This window comes from Nothoprocta perdicaria, unplaced genomic scaffold, assembly GCF_003342845.1.
Source record: "Nothoprocta perdicaria isolate Ctin4 unplaced genomic scaffold, notPer1 scaffold_143, whole genome shotgun sequence".
Taxonomy (NCBI): Eukaryota; Metazoa; Chordata; class Aves; order Tinamiformes; family Tinamidae; genus Nothoprocta; species Nothoprocta perdicaria.
In genome coordinates, this window is record NW_020454572.1 from 645406 (window position 1) to 663503 (window position 18098).

Consider the following 18098-nt stretch of genomic DNA (forward strand, 5'->3'; position numbering starts at 1 on the left):
GGCTGCCAACACAACTCAGTGCTAGCAGGTAGCTCAGCAGTGGGAAGAAAACAAGAGACACAGCGGGTAGGTAATTGTCACAGATACTGATCTGTCACTTGAACACTGGAAGTGCTGCACYTGGGAGCAATACACCTGGAGGAGATGTTTGGGCTCCTGGCACTGCTTCCTCTTTGCCCCCAAGGGTTGTCACCACATCTCTGGAGGCCTCTTACCTGCCAGGGCTGGTAGAAATCCGCCTGCCTTTCCRTAGGTGCAGAGACACATCTGAAGAATCTTGTTTCCAGTTCTTCAATCACAGCAATGCACAACAAGCCAGTCAGACTTTTGTAACTCAGTTTCCAAATATGTCATTAGTTGCACTGTCACAATCCCATTAACCGCTCGCTGAAGTGAGGAATGCTGTTCCAGTCCCTGTTGTTCTCCCTGCTCAGTAGTTTCTGGAAATTGGGCCCCTCGGGCTTAACTTTCCATGTTTTTTTTAAACTCACGTGTCCTGCTTTATAGCTCCCCTCCTACCCCAGCAGGAACTGGCTCTCTGGCAGGGCAGCCCCTGGTCCTGGCGTGTTTGCCTGCACCACCAGCCCTTCACATGTCTGCTGAGGCATCTAGCCCTGCCCACAGCTGCTCCGTTGCTTTGGAACAGGTATTAGTGATTTTAAGCCCTCAGGAGCTTGTGCTTAACGGGGCAGCAAAACCAGAGATGTTATCAAGGTATACTGATACTTTCCTAAGTTTGGTGTACCTTTTCCCAGTCTTGCCCGTGAAAGAAACTGGCCTGGAACTAGGAATGAAAATCACTGGCCTGGAACTAGGAATGAAAATAGGAAGTAATTAATGTATATGCACTAGTCCGTGTTGTGCTGGTGGAAGAAAAACAGGACCTCCACTAATTTATTTGTGCTGGTGTCCTGAGACTTCCATCTCCTACTGCAATAGTTGTTTTATTGACCTGCCTTGGCTAATGGCTTTCAYGGGTGCTTTCAGAAGGTGTTCTCAGCGAGTGTATTTTAGCCTGTTTGTGGGGTTTCTTTCAGCTACAAGAATTACACCTTTGTGACGGTGTTTGGAAACTTGCACCAGGCCCAGCTGGGTGGCGTTCCTGGGACCTACCAACTGGTCCGCAGTTTCTTGAACATCAAACTTCCTGCGCCTGTCCCTGGTCTCCAGGTATGTTTGTCTCCTTCAGTGACTGAGCAAAAATAACACAAATCTGTTTGTGTCAGTGCAGCCAGGAAAAACAGTAGACGTGGTTTAGGTAGTGGGCTCTTAATTCCTCTTTTTCTTTTTTTTTTTTTAATTTGTGAGATGAAAAGTAGTGGGCAAAATCACTTTGAATTCAGAGCTAATGCTGGAAGGATGGTGGTGGTCCATAGCTCTAGATAGTTCTAAGCTGTAGAAATTATATCGCTTTGGTTCATTTTTAAAGAGATAGTAAAGGATTAAAATACGTGAAGATATTTCAAACCAGGAAAAATGCTCTGAGATTTAAGGGTCCTACATTATCACTGTTTTTTCTTTCTTTTTTTTAGCAGCCCTCATAAGATGCTGACACCATTAGTTAATGGTTAAATAGCCAACRAATTAATCTGAATTATAGCCAAAGTCTTTTTTTTTTATTTCAGAGTCTGAATACAATCCTGTCCATTTTTCTATGGTAGCAAGTCCTTGCTGTGCACCTGCAATTACTAGAGTTGAGAGAAAAAAAGTTAAATGAAACAGTAGTAAATAGAGAATACTGGAAATAACAGCCTTGCTTACCTGCTGAAGTCCATGATTAGTTTGCTATCTTTTTGTTTCAGTACAGGCCTTTTTAATACCTCTGTGATCACAGCCAAAGCCCATTGAAGCCCATGTTACATCTGCCAGCTCAGTTGCTGCAAATGGAATTGTCCCTTGTTGCTGGAAAGCTCCTGAGGTTGAGCTCCTTTTAAACGGCTTCTTGAATGGCTGGCAATAACTGGAAGGTTTCCTGTACCGAGTTCCCTTCCTTGGAGGTCACCAGCCTGAAATGTTTCCCCCTCGATTGCCACACGTAGGCAGAAAGGAGGAGGCCCTGCAGCCTYGTCCCATCGGCTGGGTACCACAGCCTGAAAGGCCACAGCAGAGTTTTCCCCTGATGCTGAGGCAAGTTTGCCTGCATCTTTTGCAAAAAGCAGGGAGATGAGTAGAGGCAGTGACTGCATTTCARCCAGGGGGTTGCTGAAAGGTTTGGCTTCATTCATACAAACCGAGCCTGACTGCACTGTTTTTGCTGTTTTGCTGTTAATAGTTGATTTGTTTGAGGGCTTTTACTGGGCCTTTCTCTGTTTTGGACTTGCCTACTGTGGACCCTTTACCCCCTCCCAAAGAGAAAAGTGACCTTAATGCATCAGTAGGAGACACAGGTAGCTGGGTGCTTAGCTCCCTATCCGGGAGCTTTCACAGGACTCAGAACTTCAGGCTTCTGTCCCTGATCTCCAGGTATGTTTATCTCCTTCTATGAYGGAGCTAAAATAATAACACAAGTCTCTCTGCTCCAGCACAGCCAGGACTCTGAATTCTGTAACGCAAACGTAACTTTCAAACTCAGTGTATAGGTAATGGTGGAAAAAACAAACCAGACAATTGATGGGTATAAAAAAAAAAAGTCAAATGTGCTGCTTAAAAAGAAAATAACTAAGTRTTTTCTTGCTGTTCATCTTTCAGGACGGTGAGGTGGAAGGCCACCCTGTCTGGGCACTGATTTACTACTGCATGCGCTGCGGAGATTTGACTGCAGCCATGCACGTGGTGAAGCGAGCGCAGCACCAGCTGGGCGAGTTTAAGACCTGGTTCCAGGAATACATGCACAGTAAGGACAGAAGGTAATTGGGAWTGCAGGAAGGTCTTTGAGGGACAGAAGCTGCTGGGGAGTAGTGAAGTAGGCAGTGGCTTGATATAAATATAAAGGCCTGGATATTCTTTTGATGGTAAAGACTGCTTGGGGTTTGTGTTACTTAAAATACATATAAGAAGTTTTCRTATTTTAATTTATGGCTTTGAAGTCTAAAAATCTTGACAGAGGACAAGCTGTTTGAAAATGTGCAGTTTCACATTTCAAAAATAATACAGTGGCATAACTTTGCTTTTATCCCCAGTGGAGCTTCTGTATGTGCATCAGTACGATATTGCATRTGACAGATGAGATTTAGCATGCTGGCATAAATCCTTTACCTTTTTATTTCCCACTTGTTTCCTATTTTAGTTGGATGTCCTTTGAGGAAATGATTTTGTTTATATAGTCTGTGTGTGCGTACATATAGTATAAAAAATAGTCTGCCTATTTTCTTAAGTGCCTCGCAGCAGAAGCAGGTGGTGGCTGTAGCCTACAGAGGCATTAGGTGATCTCAGGTCCCTCTTGTGCTCTTCTTTACATCACATCCTCTTTCTAAAGATTAACCTGCCACCTAGCAGTGTTTATTATAATTGTTCCAGAAGCCTCAGTGAAGACATTGTGGTTGTTTCCATTACAAACGCTTTAATGCTATGCACTATAATTGATTTATTTTGCTTTTATTGCAACTATAAAAATAAAATCTGGCTACAGAGTTGACAAAGAACATATCAGTTTAGGAGAACCCTTTATTGATTCACTTCTGTAAAATTCTCTACAAGCAAATAGAAGAAATAGAATGCTAAGAAACATAATGACAGTATTTAATGATAAAGATGAAAATATGTTTCTCATAAAGGACTTTATGGTACAATGACCTGCTCGCTTGAGTAGTATTTACTGGCCCAAATTGTTCCAAATACTTTGAGCTGTGTTTTTCTGCAATGATGAAATTGCAGAGAATGACACAAATAGCTGACCTCCTGCAATATTAATGCACTCTTAAAATGACTGTCGTCGGATTTTTCCCATAATGGTGTCATTTGAAGACGTTTCCCCATAGTTCTAACCTTAAGTTGTGCAAAACCAAATGCACATGAAATGAGTCTCTTCAGGGAGTATAAATATCTTTATTTCTGCAAGTGCAAGAAATATCTTTCAGTATTTAATTTCATGATGATGATTTCATGAATGATGCCTTTATGGTGAATATGAACCTATGTACATGGGTTTGTATCCAGGTTTCTTCATATGGACAAAGTTTGAGTTCACCTTTTTTAATGAATTCCTTAGCTCATAACTTTGATTTTTTWWAAAAAAAAAATTATTTTCCTTAGATTATCCCCTGCCACAGAAAATAAACTACGTCTCCATTATAGAAGAGCTTTGAGGAATAACACTGACCCATACAAAAGGGCAGTTTATTGTATTATTGGACGTTGTGACATTACAGATAACCAGAGTGAAGTTGCTGATAAAACRGAGGATTATCTTTGGCTAAAAGTAAGTGTCTTTGTTAGTTTATTTGTGTATTTTAAGGTAGGAATAAGCGGTAGTTATGCACATAGCTCTAGCACCCCTAATCCAAGATGCGTTCCATCAATATAATGTGTGTGATCTGAGGCCTTTCAAATAGTGGGGCGCTTGAGAATCTGGATCCTAGAACTAGTCTGTCACCCTCTATACTGCCAGGTGTCAGTTTGGAGACAACGTGGTCTTCTCTTCAGTGACAAAGCGTGTGTCCTCGTTCAGCCTCAGTCTTGGCCATCTGAAGCTGAAGTGAGGATCCTTTGTCAGTTTTCTGTTCTGAGTTGGATTGTGATTAAAATGCTGATGTGAAAGTTGACAGATGTGAGAAAGACAGTGTCAGTGTCTCCAGGACATGAAGTTCTCATAGCTTTGGTATGGGCATAACGATAGATACTGGTGATTAGCCATAGATTTGATAAGATTGTGCAAAAAAACACTTAATTGTGATTATTGTGTACATGGTATTCTGTGTCCCAACAGTTGAGGTTGGTGTGCWCAGTTGCCAAAGGACCCTTAGGTAACATCTGCATGGATTTCRGGTATTACCCTGTTAGAGATCTTTGCCGACCAGCAACAGGCAGACCTGATGTTGCAACTGGTATTAGTGTCTCATCAATTGGTCAAAGCCTTGCAAGGGCTTCGCTTGGAATGTGTACCCTTCTGAGTGCACCCCTCCTGCAAGGTGATCATGAAATGTCTGTGCTTTTATTTTACTTATTTATTTCTTGGATGTGATCCTAGCTGAACCAAGTGTGCTTTGATGACGATGGCACGAGTTCTCCACAGGACCGGTTAACGTTATCACAGTTCCAGAAGCAGCTGCTGGAGGACTATGGTAAGAAACCACAAAGACAGATGTTACTGGGGTTCTGCTTTTCTGCTCAGGGCATTTTCCTATTGTTATTCCACAAATACTGCACTCCACATAAACCCTAAAGCGCTTCATTAGTGACAGGCATCTTTAGAGAATTCCTGGACAGCCTGTTTCCCTAGAGTAATGACTGACTTTAGTAAGGTAAGGTGAACAAATCCTGTCTGTGCACTCAGCAGTCTGGAGGCCTAACATCTGTATGTGAACAACACTATTATTTCTACTCCATCCATTCTAAAATATGGATGGCTTTCTCTCCCCATAGATAGGCTAAGCTCTTCTAGCAAAACTCCAGAGTTGGAGTATAGACCAGAAAAGCAGTCGTTCCCTAAGGCAGGCATCAGAAAACTCATCTTCTGATGAGCCAGAATTGATTAGGTCACTTTGAATGTCCAAAACGTACAGAAGTTTTTTCTCTGCTGCCTTCTAGCATGCAGCATCCCTCCCATGCAGATTAAAAAAAAAAAAAAGGGATATAGAAAGCTCCTATTTGTGTCACTGTATTAGGAAGTCCTTTTAATATTTATAACATTTTTGGATCAGTTGGTAAGTGTAAATGAAGACATAAAGCTGTGGTCCCCAGAGAATCTGTTGAAGTCTCTCGGGGTTGGTGATTCATGGTCTGGAAAAAAGGAACTTCTTCGAGTAACTTCATTCACTGATGCTTCCAGAATACATCTTTATGCTGTGGCTTTTCAGGATATATTTGCAATGAAACAATTGTAGATCAGCCACTGCTGTGTGCCTAGGTACTCAGTTCTGTCTAGGGTGGTTATTTCTGTTAACACTGAATAAACAATAATGATGGATTGTGACAAGAATTGTCCGCAGTCAGTGATTGCAAAACCCTTCTCATTAACCGTGTGTGTRTTTTTCAGGTGAATCACATTTTGCAGTGAATCAACAGCCTTTCCTCTACTTCCAAGTGTTGTTCTTGACAGCRCAGTTCGAAGCTGCCATTGCTTTTCTCTTTCGGATGGAGCACCTGCGTTGTCACGCTGTTCATGTGGCTCTGGTCATGTTCGAGTTAAAATTACTCCTGAAATCTTCTGGGCAGAGTGCACAGCTGTGTAAGTCCTGCACATTCATTTTACAATAAGAGAATGTCTTCTGAGGCCTTTTAATACCCTGTAGACACATCAGGCCTGTGTAACTGATAATCAAGCAACATTTATCAGTCCAGTTTGCTAAAGGTTAGTTGCTTTAGTTGCACTAGAGTGCTGGTTCATTGCTGTGGTTAGTCTGAGATGAAGATGCAAGCAGTGTGCTCTGGCATTAGATGCTCTGATAGTGTTGTTTGTGACGTTGCAGTGAGCCATGAGGCTGGAGACCCTGCTGGTATCAGGCGTCTGAATTTTGCACGGCTTTTGATGCTTTACACCCGCAAATTTGAATCGACGGATCCAAGAGAAGCTCTGCAGTATTTTTACTTTCTCAGGTAGGAGCCAAGATGTAGCTGGAAGGAAATTTAGACAAACTGTTTATTTTTATCCTTGTCTTGAAAGTCTCCTGTTTGAGAAACAGGACCTTCCTCCTCCTYTTTTCTTTTATAGGAATGAGAAGGACAGCCAAGGAGAAAATATGTTCTTGCGCTGTGTTAGTGAACTAGTCATTGAAAGCAGAGAGGTAGGTATGGCCATTTTCTGCCTTCCTGACCTAGAAGGAAATCTATTTCTTCATTGAAATGGTGCTCAGGCCACGCAACCTTAAGTATTTATATGCTCCCACACGGCGTCAGACTTCAGGCACGCACCTAAATCTTGCTGCATTCTTCCTASAAGGAGGAACGTTCCAGTTCTCACATCAGCCATGTGTTTAGAATATTTAAYTGGACTTTTCAGAAGCGTTATCTATATGCAGTAATAATTTTGACATAGATTTGTAAAACACCTATGACTGCATCTCTGTAGTTACTAAGTATGTTGTACAATATGTAAAATTCATCCTCTCTCCCTTCCTTCCCTTTTTTTTTTTCCTATTTTATATCTTGGCACATATAGTTTGATATGATTCTTGGAAAACTGGAAAACGATGGCAGTAGAAAGGTGAGTTTATAACTTGTGAGTATTTTATATAAAAAATACAAACCATCCTTGATTTCYGAAGTAATCTTAAGGTGATCTTGATTTTCCTCAGTTTTCATCAGCCAAATTATTACTTTTTTGAATATGTATTGGTTCTTCAAGCACCAGTTTCTTTTGCAGAATAACTTCTCCTATAAGAGAGCAGGTCTGGAAGCACAGGGCAAACTCTCCCCACAGTAGGAGCATATAACTAAAGAAAGAAAGGGCAGCAGGTACTTYCAGTGAGGTCAGAATTTCTTCTCTAGAGTACAAAACAGAACGTAGCAAAAATTAGTAAGAACGCCTTGTCAATAAATGTGTATGAGATTGTTTTGGTGTTAACTTTATTTATATCTATATGTGTGTATGAAAAYTATCTATATGACATTATATCCTCATCCGCATCAGAGGAGAAATGTATTGCAGTCCATTAAAAATTCTTGTAATTAAGGGAGCAAAGGATACTGCACTGAAGGCAGAGCCACAAGTGAGCTGTGCTCTCCATCCAAATGAGGATTAGTACTAGATCAAAGATGAACCTTTTTTATTTTAGTGATATTCTGAAAATCAAATGTAAACTGGCACAGCCAGAAGATAGAGGAGGCCTTAAGATTTCACCTTGAAAGAAAGAGGAGAGTGCCCATAGATGCAGAAAACTCTGTGTAACTGGTGAGGGTTTTCTGTTCACTGAGGCAACTTTTGCTTTATGCGTAAATCAAACTSCAGAGTTGTTTCAGTCTTAATTGTGAGATTATGCCTTGAGCTGCAGTCATTGCCAGTGATTCCTGGCAGGATGCCCTCTTGGTTGTTTTTTTTCTGGCAATTTAAAAGCAGTGAGATTGAGTATATGAAAACAAGGTAGCCTCAGTAATCTTTACCAATTCTTTTTCATTTTGCTGTTTTTTAAGATGTATTTAAAGAGATGACTTTTAGGTTATGCTGTTAGAGATGAGTCCTGTGTCTTGACTTTTCAATTTCTTCTAAAAGCAATTGTGCTCTTGTGTTTCTCTGTTCTGAAACCAGAACTCAGCACTTGCTGTCTTTATTAGGAGAGAAAAAAAAAAAAAAGAAAAAAGTTATTTTAGACTATTTAATCTTATTTTTACATCCTTCACTACTGTAAGAGCCTTTTCAGATACCCTTGATTTTTTTCTGCCTTTTATTTTGTGCTTTTGTTTGCTGCTTTTAACATTCTTTTAGTGCTTTCTTTTGTCAGTGTAAGATTTCATTTGCAACATGTCAAGCCTCTATATACAAACAGCATCCCTAGAGACCCTGGCGTGTTATCTGCTGAAATCTTTTGTGTTTTCTTCTCCACTGTAGTGTATCACCAGCAAATTAACAGGTCAAAATCTAAATCAATTTATCTGTGTCACTTTGAATGAATTAGAAACAGCAGCTCTCAGTGCTGACTCCCTTTTGGAGAAAGTCTCTCTCACAAGAGCTCCTTCTATTTTTAAYATGGCCCTTTTCACGTTCCCATGGAAATGTTCAGGCCACTCTAATCATAATCCAACATGTGAAATATTCATTGCCTTGACAGAATATTCAGAAATTTTTATGCATTCTGACCTCTTTTTTTCTCTTTCTCTCTCTCTGCTCTCGTATTTGTCCCATCTCTTCAGCCTGGAGTGATAGACAAGTTTACTAGTGACACAAAGCCTATTATTAACAAAGTGGCTTCTGCAGCAGAAAACAAAGGATTGTTTGAGGAAGCTGCAAAACTCTATGACCTTGCAAAGGTAAGTGTCTCTTATATCCCCATAAATATATGTGGCCCACCTTCTCACTTCCAAACCTACCCACTCTGATAGAAGGTTAGATTTAGTCTCAGATATTGGACTGCCTTATAGTAGTAGATGGTTTAGCAGTTCGTGGAGCAGAGCCCTGAGCTGCATGTGAGAGGTTTTCCTTGAGGAAGCAGGGACTGGTCCCTGTCTGATCCAGTCTGATTTAAGACAGCCTGGGTTCTTGCTCCCTGTGATCTTGTGAAGCAACTGCCCCGTGTTAGTCTGGCCAGTGAAGTTATTTCCCTGGGGTGTGCTGGTTGAAATAAAAGGGGATAAGTTGGTGAACAGTGTTTCAGGAGAAAACTTGAAGGCTATTTTGTTTTTTGTTTTGTTGTTTTCTTCACTTGAGCCAGTGGCCTGATGTTGTCTGCTRTAGCTTTGCTCAGTCTTGACCCTCTGTTGGAGGGAGGCATCTCTCAGGTTGCACTAGGCACCTCTGGATGAGGCATTTTCCACCCTTATCCTTTTATTTATGCGATCTTTGTATCTACAGAACCCGGACAAAGTTCTGGAACTGATGAACAAGCTCCTGAGTCCCGTCGTGCCCCAGATTGGCACTCCGCAGTCCAACAAGGAGCGCCTGAAGAACATGGCCCATTCCATTGCTGAGAGGTGAGCGTGCACCTCACCTCAGCTCGGCGAAGGCTCTGTGCCTTGGGCTGTGGCTCCACTGGGGATTTATTTGGTTTTGTTTCTGCTGGTTGGAGCAGGGCACCTGGAGCGACCACTCCAGGAGGACAGAGAGGAGYTCAGTTAATTCTGTCCTGCTTGCAGGGCTCAGAGCAGAAGGAAAACCTTCAGTTGCTGGTTGGATGGGTTTGGCAGAAGCAAGAAGCTTTGTCTGCAGGTGAATCAGGGAAATGGAATTGCACAATTGCAAGTTGGAGGCAGTCTGTTAAGGAGCAATGAATGTAATGTATCTTATGTTTTAGATAATTTGTAAAACAAAAATCTGTGGAAAAAAAAAAAGTTGGTTCATGGAAATAGTATTAGGAGAGCAACAAAACCAGTAATTCTGAATTGTGATGGCAGAGTTGGGAATTCAGCTGCCTGAAAACTTTGTTTCACTGTTATTTGAATGAAATAGGGAATGGCCAAAATGAGAGCATTGAAGCTGTGGGTGATTAATGGTGAATGTCAATGGAGGACCACACTTCCACAAACGATTCTTTAGGAAAGTGCACTGTGGTGTTTCAAAAAGGGATAGAAATGGAAAGGACCAAAAAGTATCATCTGCAGCATCCCTGTATTAACTGGGATATGCATTTGAATGATGTCACTGCTCAGGATTCATTAGCGGCTTGAACTTAGGAATGAGCTGCTTTTCAAAGGCTGTTACTGCAAAATAGCACTTTTATATATATATATATATTTAATATCCATCTTCATTTGATGTGTTGCATCATAGTGTTTGCCATGGACAACTCCAGTATTTTATTAGAACAAAATCTGGGTGCCTGTGAGAAATACCTTGTCACTTTTCCTCAAATGTCATGGCGGGACAGGAGTAAAAGAGAAGAACAAGCAAGCTTGGAAGCACTTAAGAGCTGGGAAAATAAAAACCAGAGCTCATTGATTTTAGGCAGAGGTCCTTGTGTTTCTTCTTTCGATAAGCAGTGTTTGCCAGTCGCTCCTTCAGTCCCCCTCTCATCAGCTTCATGGTATAATAACTTTTTTTTTAAAAAAAATGTCTTTCAGGTACAAAGCTCAAGGGATAAGTGCAAAGAAATCCATTGACTCGACGTTCTACCTTCTGCTAGACTTAATGACCTTTTTTGATGAATATCATGCTGGTCACATTGACAGGGCCTTTGATGTAAGTTGCAAGACTCCTGTTTGAAGTGCAGGCTTCCTAATGCCCTTGGAAACCCAGACTGTTTTGTGTAGCATCACTTAAAAAGTTCTATTTAATGAGCTCGAAGGGGCTGCAATGCAGTAGGAATTTTTWAAAAAATCATTTATTTCTTGCCACTTGATAATCGAGAAGAAAATCTTTCTGGAGATACTTTGCAACTCTTGAACTAAAGTGAGAAGATAAAGAAATAAATGACAATGAAAGGTTTTCACATGAATGCAATGAGGAGCATTTCAGTAATGCTTCAAAAATAGGCTTTATTGCTGTATAAACTGCTGATTATAATCAACCCTGACCCCTGCTTTCCTTCTTGAAGATCATCGAACGCCTAAAGCTTGTACCTCTGAGCCAGGACTGCGTGGAGGAGAGAGTTGCTGCCTTCAGGAACTTCAGCGATGAAGTAAGTCGTGCCTGTTTCTAGCTTCTTAAACACTCTTGTCTTGATAAAAGGCTCTTAGCCTTGTAATCTCATCATTTTGGGGCCATTAATTGGAAATACGATGGAATGATTTTGCATTTGTACRGGTAGCCTTTTAGGCTTGCAGCTTTTGTTCTCCTTAGCACTTGTTCTTCGGCGCATCAGACCCCCTGCCTGGGGTCTTAGTTTCAGGTTGTATAAGAAGACATCTGTGGTTTGAATCTTTCTGAACTTCTTGAGTTTGATTCAAGAATTTGGAACACTGAAAACTTTCAACATTTGTACTGAATTCGTTCTCCTTAGTGTTCTTAGGGTWACCCAGCACGTATTAGGTCTTGAGTTTCTTTTCCTCCAAATTCGAGGACCCGTGTGTTTGGGCACTAGTGCATGAAGGGAGGTGCACTCAGTATCTCAGGGATTTATTGTTGTGCCTGACGTGGTACATTCCAATTTTTAATTTTTAAATATATGGGAATTTTTTGTTTCAAAGCGAAGCTAACGGATAAAAGGTTGCGAATGAGTGACATTTTCCTCGGAGTTTGGGAGTTAATCAGTTCTTCCGAGTTGGACGTTATGCAGCCTGGCAAAATGTCTGGCACTGGCCTAAGAGTTTGGCACTCCAGATCTTGTCTCTTGGTGAATTTTGTGGCTTTTAGAATTGAAAAAGAATTGAAAAAATATTCCTGCCTTCTTCCTTGTAATGATAATTACTGAAAGGACAGTGAGATAATAATTACTGAAAGGACAGTTGGTGAGCAACCATGGATGTGCAGAAATACTTGATGTGCTCGAAGCTTTCCTTAGTTGCGATGTTTCAGAGGGAGAAGCTCTCAGTGGGTCACTGTGGATACCAGTAGCATCAGGGCGAGTGCTTGAATGTTGGTGGTGGATAGGACTAAACACGATGGGAGAGGAGGGCAGAGGGAAAAGGCTCTTTGGAGGTCACCTCTCTGTACAGTGCAGCTGCTACTGCTGGTTGCCTTTGCTGGTCATCCACATCCAGGTTTTTGTGCATCGTGCTGGGGTGAAAGCGCCTCTCCTGCCTGCCCCCAAACTCTGGATAACGTGGTTTGCCAGATGGTGCCTTTGACTGTGTGACCATTATGTGCAAAACTGCCAGCCCTACCTGTCAGTGCTTGGCTTTCTGATATCCTGCAGTAATAGTAAAGGTTTTGTCAACATGCCCTTCATTTCAATAYATCTTTTCTTTTTGCTTTCCTTTGTGTAGATCAGGCACAACCTATCTGAGGTGCTGCTTGCCACCATGAATATTTTATTCACCCAGTATAAGAGGATGAAAGGCACAAGTCCAGCCACTCCTGCCAGGCCCCAGCGTGTAATGGAAGACAGAGATTCGGTAAGGTGATAGCTTCCACTCGCTGGCAGGCTTTGCTAGCCCTTTTCCAGGTATTTGGCTTAAAATAGCTGAGTATTTCCAACAGCCTTTTCTTCTGGCTTGCAAACACTCACGTCTCAACYTGCTGTGTTGAGTGGAAGCGTTCTCAGCTTCCCTGTCATGGGGTTGGGCTTTGCTGTTCCTGCTGAGTTGAGCTGCCCTGGGCACTCTGGAATTAAGGCTGTAGCCTTGATTAGGATTAAGATTCATTAGGAAATGTATAGCACCTTCTTTTGAGAGGGAAAAACAACTTGGGCTGTAACTAGCTCAATTCCAGGCCTGAGTCACGGTGTCTTTAGGGAGTAAAACTTAATATTGGTTGAAACGTCAGGAGAATTTCTAAATTGTTTTAGGAAAAGAAGGGCTAAAGCAGGGAGCTTTGGTGGGCAGTCTGTCTGTGGTTTTAGAAGTGGGGAGAAAATGAGGGCATCTCAAATGAGATTCTTCAGCAAGGTCTTCCCCATCCGCCCGCGCGGACACGGCGGCTGCAGGCTTCTGCAYGCTGCCTTGGGCAGTGACTTTTCCCCTGAAGTTTTTTAGGGGAGAAAAATGTACCATGGGGAAGCAAATTTGGGGAAAATCACTAATAGTTTGGATTTTCTAGGAAGTCGGACAGTCTCGACGTGCTGACTAGGAGTCAGGGCACACACAGAATGACATCATCCTTGGCCGGCTCTCTCAAATCCCTGGGTTTTCTGTTCCTTCCCAGAGAGGAAGGGAGCTTGGTTTGGAAACGGCCAGGTTGAAGTCTGAGCTTTTTTCTTTTTTTAATGTATTTTATTTCTTTCAAGATGAAATTTCCTAAGCATTGAAGCTTTTTTTTTTCCCTTTCCTCCTTCAATATCTATCCACTAATTGCCTTTGCGGATGAGGGACCAAAATCCCATCCCGCTTGCCCTGACCCATTTTGTCAAATTCCCGGCAGAGATTCCCACAAGCCAGACTGTGACTCCCGAAACCAGAGCCCCCGGGTCCGGATGCCCTGAGACACGAGAGCACCGTCCTGTGCCACCCAACCTGGGCAGCCACCTCTGCTAGAGCAGCCTCAGGGCAAGAATACCTGCGGGGCAAAAATAGATCAGGAAAGAAATTGGGTTTTTTTYCTCTTGAAATTCTTGGTCTCAGTTTAAATTGCAAGCAAAAGTGAAGCTAAAGTACCTTCAGTCCACACAGCTTTAAATGCTTGCGACAGCAGAGAACTGGCTTTCCTTCCAGATGGAGCTACGTTATTATCCAGAGCAGCTCTGAGAACCAAGTGCTGTATCTGCGTGTTTCGCACGGGCCTCCCCCCATCTGCTCCTGGCTGTCCCATCCTGCAGTAACAGGGCCGTTCTGTCTGTGTGTTTTTGTTTTTTAGCACCTGCGATCGCAAGCTCGGGCGCTGATAACGTTTGCTGGGATGATTCCTTACAGAACATCCGGAGACACAAACGCAAGACTGGTGCAAATGGAGGTCCTTATGAATTAGCAGGGAGCCTTTTGCTTAGGGTCGCAGCGCCCCATCCCTAGTCCCTCGGGAGGGTGGGACCAGTGTCATTTTGTATTCTGTATTTTCGTTGATGGAAATAAATTTCCTTGATTTCTATTTGTTTTTGACACTTTTATTTTCACTTTTTTTTGTGGGCTTCTGTTTTGACTCACTTTATTCTAAATGGTTTTATAGAAATCATTAAAAAAATCAAGTTAACGGACGATGAGGAGAAAGCTGTGTTAGGGAGGTGAGCAAGCAATGCTAAAACAGAAGAGGAAAYGTTAAGGAAGGCTTGGATTTTGGTGCTTGCTCTTACGGAGCTTGGAAATTTGGGGAATTTTTGCTTGGCTGTGTTKGAAAGCGCGCTGGGTGCTGCAGCTCTGGCGCCCGCGCCGCGTCGGAAGCTGCCRGGCCCCTCTCCTGTTCACAGCTCTGCGCGGAGCCCGGAGCTCCACGGCGGCATCCGCGGAGGCAGCAGGCACCGGGAACGGTTGTACGGCAGTAGGAAGGACTTGGTAAGCGACGTTGCAGGGTTTTAGTGGGGCAAAATAGTCCCTTACGGAGCTCCCTGGGAGGAGCAGGGAAGCCGAGCAACGAGCTGAAGTGTGGATTCCGTGGGCTAGGTGGATATTGGCGTTGGTTTGCTGGGAAGCCCTTAGAAAGCGCTTCCTGAGAACAGGAAGGTTCCTAAGAATAGGAAGCCTCGAAGGTCGGGGGTTACTGTGTCACAGCACCTTTGCTGGGCAGGAAGCCCCAAAACACGTSCTGTGGCGTTAGCAAACGGGCAGCAGGGATTCCTGGCAGCCCAGCCGAGAGTCGTGTCCTCTCCCCGGAACCCACGGGTACGTCTGGAGCCTGGAGGTGTCAGCTGGTTGTGGTGCTGCTGCCTCCGGCTGAGCTGTGGTAACACCCTAGAGAGCTTCTCTCCCCTTGGGGCTGTGGGGGAGGCAAAGCAAAGCGAGCGATCCCGTTAGCAGGGGCGGGATGGTTGCAGGGAGCTTGGGCAGGCTCGGGAGCGTGTCCTGCGACGYGTCCGTTCCCCCAGAGCAAGAGGGAAGGCGAGAGGAGGACCTGAGGGGCTGTGCCGGGTTCGCAGAGAGCTGCAGGGAGGGTCGGGCTGCCCGAGGCTGCTGGTTCCCGTGGACAGCTCGACTGCTGACGCGTTTCCAGCGCCTCTGGGAGCGAATGTGTCTTAGTTCCTTGTTGCAGCACCCAGATCCACCCGCTCCGCTAGAGACCAGGTGCGTGGAAAGAGGCAGAGCGAGGCCTCTTGCCTTGTTTTGGGAGCAGGCTGAAAATGGGCACCCRTGGCACCCACATCCCGCAGGGTAGAGGCAGCTCCTCCTCTCGCTGCCGCTCGGCTCGCGTCCCTGGCGCAGACCCYGCTCCCACGCAGGGAGAGCCGCAGTCTGCGGCTGTCCTGCCGCAGCCGGAGCGGCAGCGGGGCCGCCTCCTGCGGGCTCCTCCGTGCCAGGGGAAGGCTGCTTCCCCCCCGGATTCCTTCTCCCCGCTCCACCGTCGCAGCGGGGCTGGAGGCCTCGGGGTCCCTTCTCGGCTGAGCAGAAGCGGGGCCGCATGGTGCTTCCCTCTGAGAGCCGAGAGGATCCGGCTGTGCTGCAGGGATCCAAAGCCCAGGATGTGTGAGAGGTTGGGGAGAGACGGGAGGCCATCACGGAGAGCTGGATCTGTTTCCCTTTGCTGTCTCTGATTTCTGCTCACATTCATGCAGGTGACGGATGCAATTCCACGTTGGCCCTAAGAGTGGGCTCCAGCTCTGCATCGGGCCGGGATCCAGCAAACCTGGCTCTTCCCTGCCCGGCTGCATCAGGGGAGATGCTGGCGCACGTCCCAGTGCTTCACGGAGTGAGGCAGCCCGGCCTGTCCAGACATCTCTGCTTTCTCCCAAGTTCCCAGGGTTTTATACGTTTACTCTTGAGGAAAGAAAACCTGGATCTGCTCCCTCGGGTTCCTGGCTGGTGAGCGTCTTGCTGTTGGAGCAAAGGAGGTAAGTGTGTCCGTGGGTAAGTGAGGGGGCAGGTGTGTTCCTGGGTGTTCCTGGGGAGGGGACAGTGCTCAAATATTGCTGCCGCTCGTGTCCTTCCCCAGGATTCCCATCCTGTTTCTGAATGAGTCTGAAGTAGGGAAGGAAGGCACAGAAGAGCTGTGTAGCAGAGGGTGGGAATTGATCCCTTTGCTTGAATGACCGTGTCTTTTCTCTCTCCAGACGCCTGCAGCGTCCCGCTCTGTGCCATGCCTGATCCCGCAGCGTTCCCGTGGTCCCAGCGATCCGCGGCACTGCCGTGCCCAGGCGGTAGGTTCCCTCTTAGAGCGGAAAAAACCTTTATTAAAACTTCATTCAAGGCCTGTAGGAATGTGTGGTGCCTTGGCAAACTTCAAAAGGAGTCTCTTCGAAAGCYCTGAGATGTTCTCGGCTTAACTAGACCCGTTCACTTGACCCGTTTAATATTGATGATGGGCTGAGGGAGGGAGCAGCAGGGAGCGAGCCAAAGCCCTGCCAGGGAGGTTTCCTGGCCCCTCTCAGCTGGCTGAATAGAAGCTTTTCCCGATGGATGTGGTGCTTGGAWTCACCGGGTGCCACCGATTCAGTGCCCATGAGAGGCGCTGAACTTGGCTGCTCTCATGGCGCCGCGGGCGACACGAGGACGGGCCGAAGGCGCCGAGGGAGCCGCGCCGCTCCTGCCGTGYGCCCCCCTGCTCCGCTCGCGGCGTGGGACGGCCCCGGTATCGTTGCTGCAGCTGGTGTTGTGAATCAGGCCGACGGCAAGCGCTTCCTACTATCCGGCTATTTCACTACACCAGGGTTGCATCATACCACTTGCTTCGCTCGCCGCCCGCCGTCTCCGTGCCTCTCCTGGAGCGGCTTCGGCCGCGCTGGGCGCGGAGCCCCTGTGATCGCTGCTGCCCTGGGAACATTGATGGGTTTTGGTTCGTTTTGCTGCTTTTGTATTAAATGGGATGATAAAATAAAGGCATTCCTCCTGGGCACCTGTCTGCTGCTGTTTCTGTGGCTTTTGGTGGAAGTTGATGTCCACCTTGGTGGAGGAGTGAGTCCCGGCCAGATACCAGTGTGGCGCGTTGGGGTTTGGGTGGTCGGCAGCAGAGGGGCGAAGCAGGGGGACGAGGAGCCGGGTCCTGTGCCACCCTTCCCCGCGTGGGCCCCGGGCAGCTGGTGCGGCCGTCGGCCCCGGGCGCTGCTCGCTGCTGCACAAGCAGCACACACTGAGGTGCTTGGCTGGTTGGGACTGGAGGGTAGAGCGCGTGGCAGAGCTTAGGCCTCGAGCAGGCGACTTGCACGTTTCTCACTAGCAGAAAAAAAATATTTTTGTTGGAAACAACGTGATCCTGAGCGAGTCTGGACGGCATCTACCTGCACGGGTGGGTGCTGGYGAGGAGGGTTGGGGGGTGCGCGGTGGTGGCAGGGCTGCCCTCAGGGTCCGGGTAGATGAGTAGGCGGCAGGGCGGGAGCTGGTGGCTGCAGGCGACGCAGGGCCGGGGGCAGCGGTGCCAGCACGTCCCATTTTCCATTAACTGGCAAAACACACGGGGCCACAGTCCCTGTGGGCCCCCGTGTCGCCCTCGTGTTTTATCGCTGCCTCCCCACTCGCTGTCCCCAGTGATCTTATCACTCACTGCCCTTAACGCACACGTGATGCTGCCCCCCTCCGTCCCCTCCTGTCACCTGGGACCCGCCTGCCTGCTGCTCCCCAGCCCCTGAGCCCACACTCCTCCCTCCGCTCTTCCCCATCCCTCCTTCCGCAGCTCTTTGCCAGGGAGATGCCAGCACCGTGTCCACCTCCCAGCCGGGGTCTGGGGCAGCCCTGCAGGGCAG

General features: G+C 46.0%; 1 protein-coding gene across 3 annotated transcripts in view; it reads left to right on the forward strand.

The window, feature by feature from the left end:
- NUP93 (nucleoporin 93) overlaps positions 1 to 14362 on the forward strand; it is a 64381-nt gene extending 50019 nt beyond the window's left edge. For all 3 annotated transcript variants that reach the window (XM_026034390.1, XM_026034392.1, XM_026034391.1), the window contains exons 9-22: positions 1038 to 1170; positions 2689 to 2846; positions 4192 to 4357; positions 5126 to 5219; positions 6134 to 6325; positions 6567 to 6693; positions 6809 to 6881; positions 7256 to 7300; positions 8944 to 9060; positions 9602 to 9720; positions 10807 to 10924; positions 11280 to 11363; positions 12610 to 12738; positions 14135 to 14362. In XM_026034390.1, the coding sequence (XP_025890175.1) occupies positions 1038 to 1170; positions 2689 to 2846; positions 4192 to 4357; positions 5126 to 5219; positions 6134 to 6325; positions 6567 to 6693; positions 6809 to 6881; positions 7256 to 7300; positions 8944 to 9060; positions 9602 to 9720; positions 10807 to 10924; positions 11280 to 11363; positions 12610 to 12738; positions 14135 to 14245 (1666 nt within the window). In that variant the 3' untranslated portion in view covers positions 14246 to 14362. The remainder of the gene's footprint in view (positions 1 to 1037; positions 1171 to 2688; positions 2847 to 4191; positions 4358 to 5125; positions 5220 to 6133; positions 6326 to 6566; positions 6694 to 6808; positions 6882 to 7255; positions 7301 to 8943; positions 9061 to 9601; positions 9721 to 10806; positions 10925 to 11279; positions 11364 to 12609; positions 12739 to 14134) is intronic.
- The last annotated feature ends 3736 nt before the right edge of the window (positions 14363 to 18098 follow it).